Below are 16,413 nucleotides of genomic sequence, written 5' to 3' on the forward strand. Positions count from 1 at the left end.
TGACAGACGCATCTCTGTAAAGGCAAAGTTTTGTCAGCAATTAGACAAATATGAAATGCATTTAATGCTATCTGATGTCCAATGGGATGCCCAACATAAACGTATAAAGTATAATTTGTTTTCGATAGTGTATAATTAAATACAGTAATTGGTTGAACAGTCAGGCTTTAACTGTTAGTAATAGCATCTGCTATTTTCAGCAGCTCATCAGATGCAAATGTATGCATAAACATCAATTTTGCAAGTGGAATTTGCCAAGTGAGGAGTGTATTTTTCTGCTGCACTATTTGGAGCGTTGCATTAGCATACCTGAAAACTATTAAAGCGGCTAAATTGAGTTTTTGTGGCAATAATGTTGCTTTCAGGAAGTCAGGTGTACTTACTGTAAAACAAGGCCATAATCTTGCACTTGATTTCTGGCACTTCACCATGAAATACTTTTGCACTTTTTAATGGTTTCTTAATTGCATCAGGCAAAGGACCATCAGCCTAACAAAGGCAGCCACTGGCCCACTTGATCCGCGTTAATATGTCTGAACAGGAGAGCAAATGGAAAGGAGGTGTGCGTGTCTCTCATTGGAGCTGTGGTGCATGGCCGCTGATGAACTGAATGTTATAGAAATAATCAAAGGTGAGAATAGCAACCTCTGTAGGCAGCCCGCTGTAGAGAAGCCGGTTCAGCCAGGGGCAGGTTTAAAAGCTCCGACTAATAGCTTGTGTAAGTCAATGTCAGTGGGTCAGTTTGTCCCAAATAAATAAATAAATAGCCGTGAAAATGCCATTGTGCAACACAGCTTCAGACTCTGTGAGCCTGTGTTGTGTCACTGTGAGTTTAGTACAGTTGGTAAAGCATTAGTTTACCACACCAGAGATCCTCTGCTCCTCTAATCAATTTAGTGCCAATCAGATCACAGTTTATTAAGAATGTAAAACAGCTTTTGGTTGGTTCGGTTCAGAATAAGCTCCAACAGAAAAACATTGAAAAGGCTTGTATATAATGAGCAAATATGTATAGTATTCTTCTCTCAGAAATAAGGATTTCTTGTTTATTGTACAGAATGCTGCTGTTACTGCATGCGATGCATTCACAGCAGGCCTTTCCCACTGACAGATGGGCCCGATACTCAGCTTGACAGAGCAGATGAGATGTAGACTGTGGGCTAGAGATGGTGGTGGCCTGGATTTTGGTCACATGTTTGCTGCTCTGTCAGGGCAGCCTGGGTGTCACTGCCATCTCTACTGTGTCTTTTTGAGCCTGTTATGAGGTCGAAGTGTGTTGCTTGCTTGTTGTTAATGTACAGTAGCTGTTTTATTGCTTAGCTCATTGATAATTCCGTCAAAAACAAGGGAAAAAATTGGTCCATAGCTTTGCTGAGTCCACCAATCAGTGTTAAGGGGGTTGGACAGTGTACACTTGTTTCCATAGCTACTTAGTGCTTATTGACCCAGGGCATTAAGGCATTTATTGAATAGACTGTCCGCTCACTCAGCTATTAGAGTGGAATCTGTCACTGATTGAGAGCAAATACTGGAGACAGATGTGCATTGTACATAAAGACAAAGTAAGCCTGCATTAATCAGTGTCATTTCATGTTTGGTGTGTGGTAAATGCCTGCAACAGACAAACAACACTATTACCCTAAAAGTTCTGGTCACTCACTCATGATTCAGGTAATGTAGATGTTTGACAGGCAACATTTTTCTACGTTGTGTAAATGTAGAAATGAAATACAATGCTCCTAAAGCAATGTCAATAAGTTCTAATGTCCACAGTACCAATACAGAAAAATGTGTGTGTATAAAAGTCTATATTTTTTGGTTTTAGCAGCCCCTGTCTGTACCTATACCACTCAGGACACTGTAGGTTTTCTATGTGGACAGCTAACTTTTTTCATATAGCAAATCAAATCCTTTCGTTTTAGTCTGTGTTATAAACACAAGACGGCTTTAATCACAGTGTGCAGCTGCTCTGTCATCGGCTGGCGGTGGTAAAGACAATAACCACTGGTTATGTCAGTTTGCAGGCTAGATAGTTAGATTAGGTAGTCAGTTGGAGCACACTGAACAGCTAACAGTTTACCTGCAAATGTTAGTGTCAGTCAGTTCAGATGATATATGGTTTGGTCATCATTCGCCAGTACCACTGCTAACAAAACGCTGCCTGTCCTTGGCTTGTAAATTGCATTTACCGGTGCAAGATGAATTTATATTGTGTCACTGTTTCCCTGCCAGCTCAGCTGTCAATCAAACACATACACTGGCTAACCCACTCAGAGGCTTGAAGGCCAAAGGAGTATTTCTGATGTATCTCACCTTGCACCATTGAAAAAAAGAAAAAAGAAAAATACATTTTAGAATTACTTTGACTTGATATTTGACTGAGAAACGGAATGACTAATTGTATTTTCAGTTATGCTTTAAGTGATTTGTGTGGACGTACTTTTCTGAAGCAAAAAAAAAAAAAGTTGTCTTCTTCCAGCCAAAGGTGAATCTGAACTTTCCTTTTCTCTTCAGTTTTCTGCTCCTTCCTGAATCTTTTACCATAGAAACAGAGAGAGAGAGAGGGAGAGAGAGAGAGAGAGAGAGATCAAGACTGAGAGAGAAAGATGGAAAGAGAAACAGTGAGAACAAGCCAGAGAGATATAGAGAGATGAAAGAGAGAGAGAGAGGGAAGAAGAGACGTTGCCACCAGTTTTTTCTTTCCTCCCCAAAACCAGCAGCTCATTTTGGGCAGTGATTCAGCAAAATTGATTTCAGGAAGAGAGTGCGAGAGAAGGAGGGAGAGAGAGAGAGAGAGAGAGAGAGAGAGAGAGAGAGAGAGAGAGAGAGAGAGAGAAAACGTGTGGAGACTTTAGAAACTCCAGCCCAAAGTTGTATCAAATGATGTTATGCTGCACTTTGCGAAACTGCTCACATACACATTGCTGCTCAGCAGGGAAACTGGTCTGCTCCTCTCGCAGACGTTGTCACAGTTTATCAGCTATTTAGGCCGACAGACACAGCTGTACAGTAAATACTGTAAAGTGTGATGCTGCCTTATGCCTTTATGGGAACATTATGCACTTGTTTCCAATCGACTGCTTCTGACCCCCTTTTCAAAATGTTTAGTCTAGTTGTTATTAAGAGTGATGTCTCCACCCTCACTGCCTTTGCAATGATGCGGTTTCACTGTAATGTGGGTAAAACTCCAACCTCTTTCAAGTCCAGCCACACCACTTGCATTTAATTACTGTAGTCTCAATGCGATGGTGATTTATAGCAAAGAGAAATGGCATGTAAAGCCGGAGATTCCTGTGAATCTGTGGCATCTGCAGAGCACATTTCTGATTGGCTCATGCTTTATCCCTCCTAATGTTTCTTTCCTGTTTTTGTGAACTCTGTGACATAACCAAGATTATTTTGCTGATAAAATGTGTGTGAAAGAGGAGGGGGGAGAAAGTGTTATCGACGACAGGCATGCGCAGTTGGAGTGTACATTTAATGATGCATTTTTGGCACACTGATGCCAGTAAACTCTGTTTAGTGAGCGTGTACATCTCTGTGTAGCTAGCATATGTTCATGTGCGTGTAATATCTGTCAGCATAGATACAGTATGTTGGAAATTACACATACTTCTGAAGACTATTTCTATGGTGACAGGGGTTGAATATGGGGTCTTTCGTGGTCTGCAATAGCCTTAGATGAGTGGTGCATCTGTGATGTGATACTTTACGCAGAGCTCTGCAATCTGAGGGGATTTGGTATTCTGCTCTTAGCCCAGACTAGCAGGATCCTCCTCTGCACTGTGTGGAAATGTTTCGCTGGACTGAACTTGTGTGGTAGGGATGAAGGTAGGAAGTGAATGAGTAAGTCTATTGTGACATAAAATCAGAATGAGAGGGTAAACAAATGAATAAATGAGTGTGTGGATGAGCGAGCCCTGAAGATGGACGGTAACCAATGCAAATACACTCTAATAGAGGAAAGAAATATTGCTTTTTGTGAGGCTTAGAATGTTTTTTGTTATCACGCCCCTCCTCTCTTTTCTTTCTGCAGGGAGCGCATGCAGCAGTCAGCAATGTACGACCTGTGTCTGGGCATGAGGCAGGTGAGCCAGGAGTTTGTACGACTGCAGCTAACCTACGACGAGTTCCTATCCATGAAGGTCCTTCTGCTTCTCAGCACAGGTAGGCATTGAGCTACAGGCCTGCAAGAGCACTTATTTATTCTTAACATACCCACCTGCTCAGACTGCTTTTTGTTCAGTAGCACCACCTGCACCTCGTCCCAAACATCCCCGCAAGCACAAATTACTAGCTGTATAATGAAATGTCATTTTTGAAATCATTTATTTTTAAAAATAACATTATGTGGTCAACATCATTTCCAAGTGAATGTTCAGGCTATCCATAACTCAAACTGACAATAACATTAATGCAGTAGATGTAAAAAATAACCAAAAAAACATGAATTTCCTGGTTCTAAGGCGAGACACTACTAATAGACACCACTGTTCACCACCGCCTGAGACCACCTTTGTGCCTGATAACAGCCGCCACATTTCATGACAATGGCTGAACTGTAGTATCCCAGTTAAAGCTGACCATGCAGACATCTGGTTTTGAAGGAACGCTGCACCCTGACTCAACCACTACGGTGGTGCAGTGGGAAGCAAGATTCATGGTTTATTGTGAACACGAGAGGTGTCTGTGTGTTTGGCTGCTCTCACACCACACAGAGGCAAAGGTGCGATGCCTTGTGTGTTCCCAAATTAGCACCTCACAATTGTATTGTGTTACCTGCCGCACTGTGGAGTGTTGGCCTGAGCCGCCCCAACATCTCCCACATTCCTCAACCAAAAGGAAATGTATAGATAAGGTGTCTCGTGTTCTGTTCCCTCCACCACACACCTTTGAGAGAGTGTTGGCAGTGCTCGTACCTGCCTTCCCGGCACCCTCGATCATGCCTATTTAAAGTCTGTTAGATTATCATTCTTGGTAATCCCTTACCATGCAAAACAAGTGTGGAAATAGACTTGATGTTGCGTGCACTTGTTTGCGTAGTGACATACAGTGTATGCAAGTGGGAAGGGAAGCAGTGTCTTCGTTTTTTTCATTCTGTGAGGGAAGGTGTCTCTGTTTTATAATATTATCATCTTTAATTGTCCATGGATAAACAGAATGCGTCTATCACTCACTAGAGAAGGTCTCACCGTGTTGCCACTCGCTGCCAAACTGCGCCCACAGGCTCTGCAGCCTCACAGAGAGGATGTGTTGGACCAAGTTGCTCAGATGGAAACGAAAAGCAGTTTTTTCCACCACCTCAACACCCTGTGAGCTGCTGCTGTCAGTTCAATAGTAACATTTAAAGATTCCGTGATGGCAGCAGTGTCATAATTTCACCATCCATACACACTCCCATTGGGACACATGCTGTAGTCCTGTATTTGTGCATACGTCTACCTGGGACCTCGTCTTTGTGGGGTTTTATTCTTTTTTTTTTGATGATGCGATAGTTAAAGAGGGAGAGTGTGAGGATAAGGGGGCTGAGGGAGAGTCGTGGTGAGCTATTTGAAGAGTCTGCATGCTGGCCAGACTTCACACTCTTTGAACTTCAGCATCAGTGCCAATCAGTGGAAATATTAATTGGCAGAATATATATTTTTCACTTACTTAGGCCTCAGAAAGTAGTGCGTGAATGCTGGACTCAGATGGACAAAACTAAACCTTGGTAAACTTGACCTCATCCTAGCATCACAACTTCCTCCGTTTTACATTTTGGCCAATTAACTGATTCCAAAATGAGTTATGATGAGTGCAACCACAGAAGAAGCTCATAGTTCTGCATCATTAACATTAATTAACAGGTCAAAACTGCTCAGTTAATGCAGCGGATATTTCAGTGGCCTTAAATTAATCAGGTATGATTGCTGACACAATTTTAATTAAATTAATTTAAAAACATTATCGTAACACTTTTGCCATACAGTTGAATTACTAGAGCAGACTTTGAATGCAGCAAAACTGCGAAACTGCAGTCCAACTGTGCTGGAATGTAGTTTTGCTGTGTCTTAATTCTAGCCATGGCTTTTTACGCGGTACTTAAAAAAGCACACATATAGAAAAGAAATTAGTAACTTGTAATACATAGAATATATCCCTGACCAATGACATTACGTTAGATTTGCTTCATAGTACAGTGGCACATGGAAGGGGTGGTGTGAACACTGATATTAACTCAGTGTTGTTGAGTCATCTGGAAACAGAGGAGCTCCGACTGGACTTCAGCTATTGGATGAGATAAGGAAGAAAATGAAAACAGAGAGGATGAGAAACCAAGAGGGAAAAGGGAGATTTAGAGAGTGAAATCAGACAAATGTTGACAGTGAGAGCTTGTGTTGGTGAAGAAGAGACAGGTGCATAGCTATAGGGAGAAAGACGGAGAAGACAAAGGGGGTGAGGGGCTTGGCAGAGCTGGTCCTTCTGTTGCTGTGGCCTCCCTCTCCCCTCCTTGCTGGTCCTCTGGAGGTTTTCCAGAGAGCCCTGCTGTACTTAATAAAGGCCAGTCAAGCACCAGGCAGTGCTCCAAGACCTGCTATTTTTCTTCACTTCCTTCAAACCCGGGCTGGAATTTCGAAGGAGAGGATAAAAGTGTGGATAAAAGTAGCAGGGATACAGAATTGAAACTGGGAATTTAAGTTGCTTCAAACTACTCTGGTTATTGGATTTAGTCAAAATGTAGCAGTAAAATATGAGTGGAGGGAAAAAAAATAATCACCCAGTGCTTCATTTTTCACTGTGCAGCAGAGAAATCCCCATACCTGCCCTTTTCCAAAATGGACATGAGGTATCAGACGTACCGTATGGAGGTTTGGTGAGCATTTCTGCAGACGCACTTGTGAATATTCTTTTTTTTTTTTTTTTAAAAAAAGCAGTTCATCTCTGGATTTTCAGAGGCGTTGTAGGAAGCTCTTTTCGTTACACATAGTCGAGGTGATGCGAGGGCTTTGTGGAAGGAGTAGCGGCAGAAATGTTTACAGAGGAGTTGTCAGAACTTGTCAGCTGAGCAAGTACTACGGAGTCACTGAGTGTGTGTGTGTGCCTTTGGGCTGGTTTGAAAAAAAATAGTGTGTTACATAGAGAGAGGATGAACGAGTGAAAGAGAGAGAGAGAGAGAGAGAGAGAGAGAAAAGGAGGGATGAGGAGAAAAGAGAGAAAAGGCTGTTATTCCTCTCTGACCTTGGCTAAGGTTTCATTGAGCCTGCGGTGTCTCATGACCCTGTTTGGATTTAGTACAGGAGCAGTGGCCTGCTCAAACCAGTTACACTCCTCACCTCTACACAGACGTGGGTAGTATTGCTGGATTATCTCATTCATTTATTCTCACACCAAACGGTATTCTTGCTTTCCTCTGAATTTGTTGGTCAGCCTCATGTCAGATGGCAAGCGAACTGTATGTTTACAGAGGTGATCGGTGCGTTTTGTGTGACACATTTTACAGTTAAATACACAAAGACAGATAATTGATTCGGATTACTTTAGATACTGTTGTCATTCCCTTTCTAATCAGACACTGGTCCTTTTTGGGTCATGTCATATTAACATTTCCTATTAGACAACACCCCAAAGTTGTTACGGTAGTCATGCTCAAGGTTAGTTGTAGAATTCCCTAATGAATTGTATCGTATACCTGTCAGTTAGATATGTACCAGCAATCCAGAGCAGGAAGCTGCATGTCCTGGAACAGCTCAAGTGCTATTGGCATCTCCTAGCTGCACGAGCGGTGTTTGCCTCTTCTTTTTTTTTTAACGTGCATTAGAAAAGGAGCTTTTGGTACACATAACAAAGCATCTGCACTCCCAATAAGAAATATGGCCTAGTTAAAAAAAGGCTCTATACCTGCAGCAAATATCCGTTTGACACCAATTATGGTCGTATAAATGTCCAATTTTGGGGCCAGTCACGGTAACGCCCCTATATGCCAGGTCATTTTCTAGTCAGGGCGTATGTGGGTCAGTGGGAGAAAAACAAAAGGTTCAAATATGGCCCTGGGTTTTAGCACATTCTCATCATGTCAGCCATGAAATAAAGTGCAGAAATCACAGCCTCTGTACCAGGGTCTGTTGTATCTGCCTTCCTCAGCGTCGTGTACTGTACACAGTGTGTCAGGCTTGAAGGTGATTGTGCATCAAAGTACAATGTAGAGAATTACATTGACTGACAGAAAGAAAAAAAGTAACAAAGAGAAGGTGGTAGATCTTGGACTTATTGACCTGCAAAGACGCAGTTCTAACTGACAGCACATAGTATTCATTCTGCAGCACTCAAACAGGTCCGGTCAGTTGCTGACTTCTCTTTGTGCTGCTACAAGTGATTTAGGTTTATGAGGCGTTCTGGCTTCTCAAAACTCCTGAAGAAAGCACGTGGTTTAGTTTTTAAAGGGAAGTCTTTTAACCATTAGGGCTCAGAATTTCACATTCTTCTGCAAAAGATATTTTTGTAAAGTTTCAAAAACACTATAAAACTTTACGAGGCATTAATACCAGCGTCTCTTCTCGAGATGTTTAACCATTCTGTGAATGCAGAGGGGACTGGTAACTGTGCCTTTGGTTATGACCATTAGTTCTCTGGAGCTCTTACACATGATTGGGAGCTTCTTTGACTTCACTGATGAAACATGAGTTACTGCTGAGTATTTTTCAGATGTGAACCATGAATGAGATATCGTGTTCTTTACACACGTGCAGAGAAAAAACAGTCAAAGTTAATAGTTAATAAATGCCAAACATTACTTTGCTGCAGCTTCTCCAATGTGAACATTTCTCAGTTTGTGTATAATATGAGATTGTAACCTGAATATCTTTAGATATTGGACTGACAAAACAAGCTTTTCACTATTTTTAGACATTTTATGGACTTAACCATCAGTTGATAAAATAATTGATAAGATCAACAATGTAAAAAAGTCGCAAAATAATTACTTTCCTTTACTTTTTATCTGGATAATTATTAACACTGAAGTAGGACTGGGCAACATGGATAAAATCTTCTGTCATGGGAAGTGTAATGTCATATTGTAGTACAGTACTTTTTTAAAAATGAATTGACAAATTGTTTATGGGTAAACAATCAAGAATTAATGAATTTCTGGATAATTCAGCAAAGTAAATACCTGATGAATCAAGGTAGAGTGAAATTGATGCAAAAATCAGATTACCTAAAATGACCAAATACACCCACAGGTATTAAAGGCAAAGCTACCTCTATGTGAAGAGTATAGAAAAAATCTGATGGTGGATGAACTCATATTGGGTCATATATCATCATATGTCAGTCTTGGCTGAAGGACAACTGAAGGCGTCGTCGCCTGAGACTGATTTGAGGGGCACTCTCTGAGAGGCGAGGTGTTTCTTAATCTGGTAGCCAGCAGCTGAATGTCATTTAAGAGTTTTGGCAGACTTCCACATCTGTGACTTTGTTCTCCTGCACAGGGAGGGAGAAAGAGTATGAGGAAAAAGATATTGCAGACTTTTTGATGCATCCTCATGATGCAGTTACTGAATCTCACTCCTCACATGTGTCTCAATCTCTCCAATTATGCTTCTTTTTGTGCATTTGTGCTTTTTGTGCATTGATGCCACCACCCAGATCATTGTAGTGTGAATGAAAATTGCCATCATTTAATCAATGTGATGAATGGGGTTTGGTTGACACAATAATTAAGCTCTACAATAAACATAAGCACTGTTGTTCCTTTTTGTCATCACTGTTGCTGAGGTAACTCTTAATCAATGCCTTCCAGTATGTCAGCTGTCTTTCATCAATCAGTTGCTACACATGAAAACTGATTACCTCTTGAAATGGCGAAAGTGGTTGTAATGAGTTGCTAAATAGGCTTAGGTCGTCAAGACAGGAAAAATGTCCAAAAAAAGGCTACTGTGTGGGAGTCAGAGCGTAATTCACTGAGCACCTCTAATTACCCTTAACACAGTTACATATTTCTGCATTAAAGGAACATACCGGGGGTTGTGCTTGGCTGAGCCCATTAACTGCAAACAGTGTTTAATGTTAAGCATTTTCTAAAGTGTACCAAATCATTTGGTACACTTTCAGGTGGCTTTTGGTTTTCATCCATTTCATTTTGGTTGGAAAATCAACTCAGAGAAACTCAGTAGTTGCTTGAGATACTTAAACCATCAAAGTGAGCAGTAACTTGATTTTTCTTTGTCAAAGTCGCTACGTTATTGAGGTTTAAATGCAGATTTGAAAAATGAATATTGATAATTTTTTATGTTTTATCTTTTTCCTTTTTTCCACATGTAAAGAAACTTTGAGAGTTGAGAGTTTCTTGTTGGCTTCAGAACATGAACTCTAAATCACAGCCTCTTTGCTTATTTTTTTTGTCCTCTACTTTTGTTAAACTGACAACATATCGAATCAATTAAATGCTTTTTTGATCCATTAAGGTTAATTGGATTCAATACTTAGTCAAATATTTCAAAATAGTTTAAATCAATTATCAATTTTAACCAGATGGAAATGTCTGTTTTTGCTAAACCAGTAAATTACACTACCCATCAAAGTACTTCATCACATTGGGAGGTTAGAAAGTAAAAAATGCATAGAATTGACAGTAGTGCGAATTTTGTTATGTAAGATATATTCCCACTAATCATTCCCAGTAACCAAACAAGTCTTTTTTGTCAGTATTGGATAAATAACATTTAAACCCGTATTGTTGTCTACTTGTTAAATCCAGCTGATGACAGAAGGATTTGTCTGTTTCCCAGTTCCCAAAGAGGGTCTGAAGAACCAGGCGGCGTTCGAGGAGATGAGGGTCAATTACATTAAGGAGCTCCGGCGTTCAGTGGGAAAAGCAACCAACAACTCTGGCCAAACCTGGCAGCGCTTCTTCCAGCTCACCAAGCTACTGGACGCCATGCATGATGTAAGTACCCTCGCCCTGTCTGCCTGCCATGCCAATCGCCTACAGTACAGCTCAGGCTTCCCTTGGCAGCCTCTCAGTATGCCATGCCTTCACACACGGAGCGAGGTGTACTGTGGCACTTTTGGCCTCTATCATCACTGGACATGTTATGAGTAAAATGGCAGCATAATAGATTTGGATAATGCATTTACTTAGCGGTTCAATGGTGCTGTGGCTTGGAATAAGGATTACTGAATCCCAATCTCTCCCTGAGGGGGAGGTTATTTTGGAAGAGGCGGTGACCAGCCTGTATTGGTGAATGGAACAGATGGGGATCAATGCCAGCTCACAGTTTACTGGATGAGACTACACAGTACACACAGTGGTCACCATAGCAAATGTGCTAAATCACTGTTCTTTTTTTATGCATGGGTCAACCGGTATGTGGAATAACGACAGTGTAGGCAAAGTGGCAAGATGTGAGAGTCAGCAAGAGGGAGGTCACAGAGATAAATGGCCAGAATGCAATGACCCTAATGACTGAGTGAATGGGGTTAGTGCTGAACGGATGACCCTTCTCTAAAGGAGGACTGCCCAAGAAAAACAGTGGTGCCCCCAAGTGGTGAGCTGAAAAGACCTAAAAAGGTGTCAGTGCACAGAATGTAAACACACCCATATTAATATATACAGTAGAGTACTTACGTATGTATAAAGTGTATATGAAAAATATTATTCTATCAAAATGAGACAAATCATTTTGGCAGCCATGAAGCAAGTAATAAAAAGTACAGTATGTTTCTCATTAAATTATGTGTCTGTGTTGTCCAGCTGGTGGGGAACCTGTTGGACTTCTGCTTCTACACCTTTCGTGAGTCCCAGGCCCTGAAGGTGGAGTTCCCCGAAATGTTGGTGGAGATCATCAGTGACCAGATACCAAAGGTGGAGTCAGGCCTCACTCACACAATCTACTTCCACAAGAAGTGACTCACTTAACAGTTGGGACAGACGCAGCATTAAGAACTGGAGGAGAGCAGAAGGAAGTTCAAGAGCAGAGGAGAAAACGTGCAAGGAAGGCCTGACCAGTTGGCCTGCACCCTGTCGCCCAGTATGCCAGCGTCATCCTCTTGGATGGGAAAGTTAAGTGGCATGGTGACAGAAGTTAAAAGGGTGAGTGATTTGACCCTGCAGTCACCACGAGCGGGTCAGAGCTGTGAATAGTTCGTTGAGCCGAGCGCGGCACGCTGAGAAGGACTTGTGACAAATGTGACAAAGCATCCCGAAGTACCCCCTGTGCCCCCCCTCCCCAAACCCCTACACCCCCCTGCCCCAAAGACGATAACAGTATTTTCTATGGAGATAAAGCCATACATTTCTTAGGATGCGCTAGATACATTCACTGCGCGTACACACACACACACACACACACAGACACAGACGCACACACACACATACACACACACGCACACACAGAGAGGGAAATTGATATACATGCTGTCCACATGCCTTCACATAAACGCACAGATGCACTCCACATGCACTAAAATCAGACTCCCTTACGAATCTAGAGAGAAAAGTTTTTGCAAATATTAACTGTGGCTTATGCAGTCTTTCAAAATAATAGCACTATGAAAAAAAACAAACAAATGCCAATACTTAGATTTTGCTTTGCAGTGTAGCAACATACTGCAAGACTACAGGGCAAAGGACATTAAGAGGAGGCACAGAAATTCTAGACTGTAAGGCGAAAGGTCTATTTGAATATATTCCAAGGGCTATACAAGCGTCATCATAAGCTGGATAATTAAACTAAATCTAACAAGTCCATGTTTGAATTTCAATCAGTGTCATTACAGCCATCATTAACATTCACATACTGATTTTTGAAATTAAAATATGTAGTAAAACAATCAAAACTAATATGCAAAAGTCCAAAGCTAAAGCTGTTTTGAAAATAAAAAAAATGTCTCTCTTGTGTAAAGAAAGCTTGCACGTGACGCTCCCATGTCATACAGTCACTATTTTAGGCATTGTGGTGTAGAATTAAGACAATATTGATGAACGATTTTACCTTTGTGCAAAAATGGTCAGGAGTGCCGCAGGATGGAGAACATCGTGCATTTACGACAACAATTTTAGTAGAGTCCGCTGGTAATGGATTTGACTGAGGTGCATCCATAGTAATTGTGTTTTGTGTTATCTCCAGAGCAGCTGTCCAAATGTCTGTTTTTACTCACAATGAAGCAAAACCAGCCCTTTGTGAACCAACACTTATCTACTCTTCCCAGAAATAATAAAAAGCATTTTATAAAAGTGTGTTGCAAAGGTTTAGTTTTTGACAAGCCAGTCATTTTACATTAAGGTGCTTCATTTCTACAAAGCCAGGCAAAACATAACATGTACAGTAACTTGTAGGCAGTCCATACAATACATTATATGGACACACAGTTTAAACACTCATACTCTGTAAAGTTGATATAATCCAAAATGAAGCATTACTCTGCAGTGCTTACAGCAAACGGCTAATGTATCAAAACCAGACAAATGTGTACAGGTATTAACAACTTCTTAAACACATTCTATTCAGCTGTTGTACAGATGATGTTTTGAGGTACATGTTGATGAATGCTTGATGAAGAACTGTTGGTATGATCACCTTTCCTAATTTAGTTTATTTCCTTTTTCTTATCTTCGGGCCAAGTACTACTATTTTAGGTATGGCATGCCCAGTCATCTGGACCATTAACTTGTCTCACACCCCACTGGTTTCTGGGTGGTTGTGGAACACTACAATGATGCTACTGAAAAGCGATAGAGCCGCTGGGGAGAAAAAGCAGTGGGGGTGTGTGATTATTATTATTTTTTGTGCCCTGTGAGTGTGTATTTACATGTGTGAATGGAGAGAGTACGGCTTAAGTTTGTGTGCGGGTTTTTTTGTTTCGTTTTTTTTTTTTCCTGGCAAGCATGTGCATAGTTGATCTGCTTTTTCAGCGTGGGTATTATGCATTTATGTTATAGGATTAGCCATATCCTATTTCCACATTTAGATTTGCACAGAGGAGATACAATGTGAAATGAGGCATTAGTGCAGCTAGCAGGAATTGTCTGTCTTGATAAGCAACTGTGATGATGCGGGAAAAGACTTTCTGCATGGTCACCCAGCCTAAAGTCAGACAACGTGACATCACTAGCACAGCAGGGTGGTTGTGTACTGTATTTGTGGCCCCAGCTATCGTAACGATGGCGCAGTGCGATGTTATGAGGTTTCTTCTGTGGTGGTGATTGTGTCAAGATTGGTGTACAAAGAGATGGAGGTGGCATGATCACAACTGTCATTAGGGACTGTAAGAAAATTATTCGAGGGGTTCAGAAAAGGGGGTTATGTATTTTCAATTTTTGCTCAAGGGAGTGTTGTCTATATTCGTTAGGAGAGCTGGGGAGGGTGTTTCACCGTTTTCATATTTTCACTGTTTTGTTTAATATTATTTAAAGATATGGATTTTGAGATATTTGGGGGGGGGGTCCAAATAAAATATGAAAAATGCTGTGTAAGGTTGTGCTCTTTTATTAAAGAAAATATAAGATACAGTCCCCCTCCCCTGCCTAATAATTTTCGTACAGTCTCTTGTCAGAAAGGCCTCATTTTACAATCCGTCTTTGTTGTGCACTATTGTGTTCAAGTTGTGAAGGACCCTTAAGCTAATCTCTCACGGTTTCTTTATTTTGCCCCTTTTTTGTCCTTTTTAAAGGAATAAAAAACTGTCTAAAGGTTCATAGGATGAATGGGAAAGTATTTTTGAGAGAATTATATTTTGCTGGAAAACAATATTTAAGTACTTTGTCTAAAAATGATATCCTTTTTGTAAAATGAAATGTTAATGCATGCTTTTTGATGAGATGTTTACATTGTATTTAAAAAAGGGAAACTTGTGCCTTTTTATCTCACCTGATTTACAATTTTACAGTATATATTGTAAATAATACAGCAAGTCCTTATGTTGAGTATAGTATAAAACATTTCTACTTTAACCATCTTGTTGGAATATTGGAAAAATGTGTGTTTCCCACTCGCCATGTTCTGTGTGTTGGATCACAGAGAAGAATTTACAGTAAGGGTTGGTGCCAGAAAGGGCCAAATAGAGAAATGAATGTATCATACATTGTGAGAGACTTATGGAACTTACTACCTGAATGTTAGAGAGAGTACATTTATTATCTTCTTATTAAGTAAATTTATTTGATTTTGCATCGTTTTTCCTTTTTTTTTTTTACTTTTTGCATCATTGTTCAAGTGGCTCAAACAAAAAAAAAATAATAACAATCAAAACATTTTCTTATTTTGTAACAAGATGTATCAAGTGATGGATCCTTGAGTTGTTGCTGTTGAAATGATTTCCTAACCCGTGGCGGTATTGTTGATGAGCACCACAATAAAATCAAAAAATCACAAACTATTGAAAGTGGGATACGTGAAAGAAAGTTCTTGACTTTAAAAGAGAAACTCTGGGAGAAAAAATGATGGATGTAGAGACTGTAGACCTGAAGTTTAGCCAATTCAAATTAGACTTTTTTTGACCAGTTATTGATTGGACATATTGCACTAACTGCCAAACTAATTGTCGATCTTAAAAGAAACAAATTTGTCCCAAAGAATGGTAATGTAAACATATTAAAGTCTATACACAGTATAGATTTGATGACAATATTATCAATGATGCTATCAATCCCCTGTAGGACCCTTCAGCACTCCAGAAATATGGGCTTTGACTTTTGGCTATTTAAAAAATCAGGAATAGTTAAACAATTAGGGAAATACATGTTAGTGTTGCTTTCTTGCCAAGACTTAGATGAGAAGATTGATACCACTTTTATGTGTGCAGGGTAAATATGAAGCTACAGCCAGTTAGCTTAGCGTAGCATAAGGACTGGAAAGTATAGAAAGGTCAAAAGTTAAGAACAGAAAACCACAAATTGTCATTCTTACTTGTTTTAAACAAGATAAAATGTGTCCATTTATGAACTTTAGAGGTCCAGGAGCAGATTTTGTTGCCTCTGGGTGGAGCCAGGCTAGCTGTTTCGCATCGTGTCCAGTCTTTATGCTAAGCTAGGCTAACCATCCCCTGGCTGCAGCTTCATATTTACCGTACAGACACGAGTGGTATCGATGTTATAATCTAACCCTTGGCAAGACAGTGAATAAGGGTACTTCCAAAAACGTCAAACTATTCCTTTCAAGGAAAAAAATGTACTGTTTATTTATTGGTCATCAATCACCATCTACTGCAAACAGTATAATAAAGACCTTAGTCCTACTCGAGGGAGCAACGTTATCTTAAAAGCTGTCTCCTGCTAAATGAACTCCTTTTAGGCATGAATGACTCAGAATGTGTTCAACTGCTGTTTCACAGTACACTATCGCGTCACTGTATGTGGAGTCACGTCATTGCCATTTTCTGTTCACGGTGATGAATCGGGTGTAGAGAGACTAAGCCATATCTCCACAGCCATGG

The 16,413-nt window shown here is 40.4% G+C and overlaps 1 protein-coding gene across 1 annotated transcript in view; it reads left to right on the plus strand.

Annotated features, from left to right (window-relative positions):
• The window catches only part of nr3c2 (nuclear receptor subfamily 3, group C, member 2), a 70,152-nt gene extending 56,593 nt beyond the window's left edge, over window positions 1-13,559 (plus strand). Inside the window, exons 7-9 of the mRNA XM_070828515.1 lie at window positions 4,037-4,167; window positions 10,770-10,927; window positions 11,735-13,559. Of these exons, the coding sequence (XP_070684616.1) occupies window positions 4,037-4,167; window positions 10,770-10,927; window positions 11,735-11,890 (445 nt within the window). The 3' untranslated portion in view covers window positions 11,891-13,559. The remainder of the gene's footprint in view (window positions 1-4,036; window positions 4,168-10,769; window positions 10,928-11,734) is intronic.
• Window positions 13,560-16,413: the final 2,854 nt, after the last annotated feature.

The sequence above is a fragment of the Pempheris klunzingeri genome, chromosome 3 (assembly GCF_042242105.1).
Source record: "Pempheris klunzingeri isolate RE-2024b chromosome 3, fPemKlu1.hap1, whole genome shotgun sequence".
In the NCBI taxonomy this organism is placed as follows: Eukaryota; Metazoa; Chordata; class Actinopteri; order Acropomatiformes; family Pempheridae; genus Pempheris; species Pempheris klunzingeri.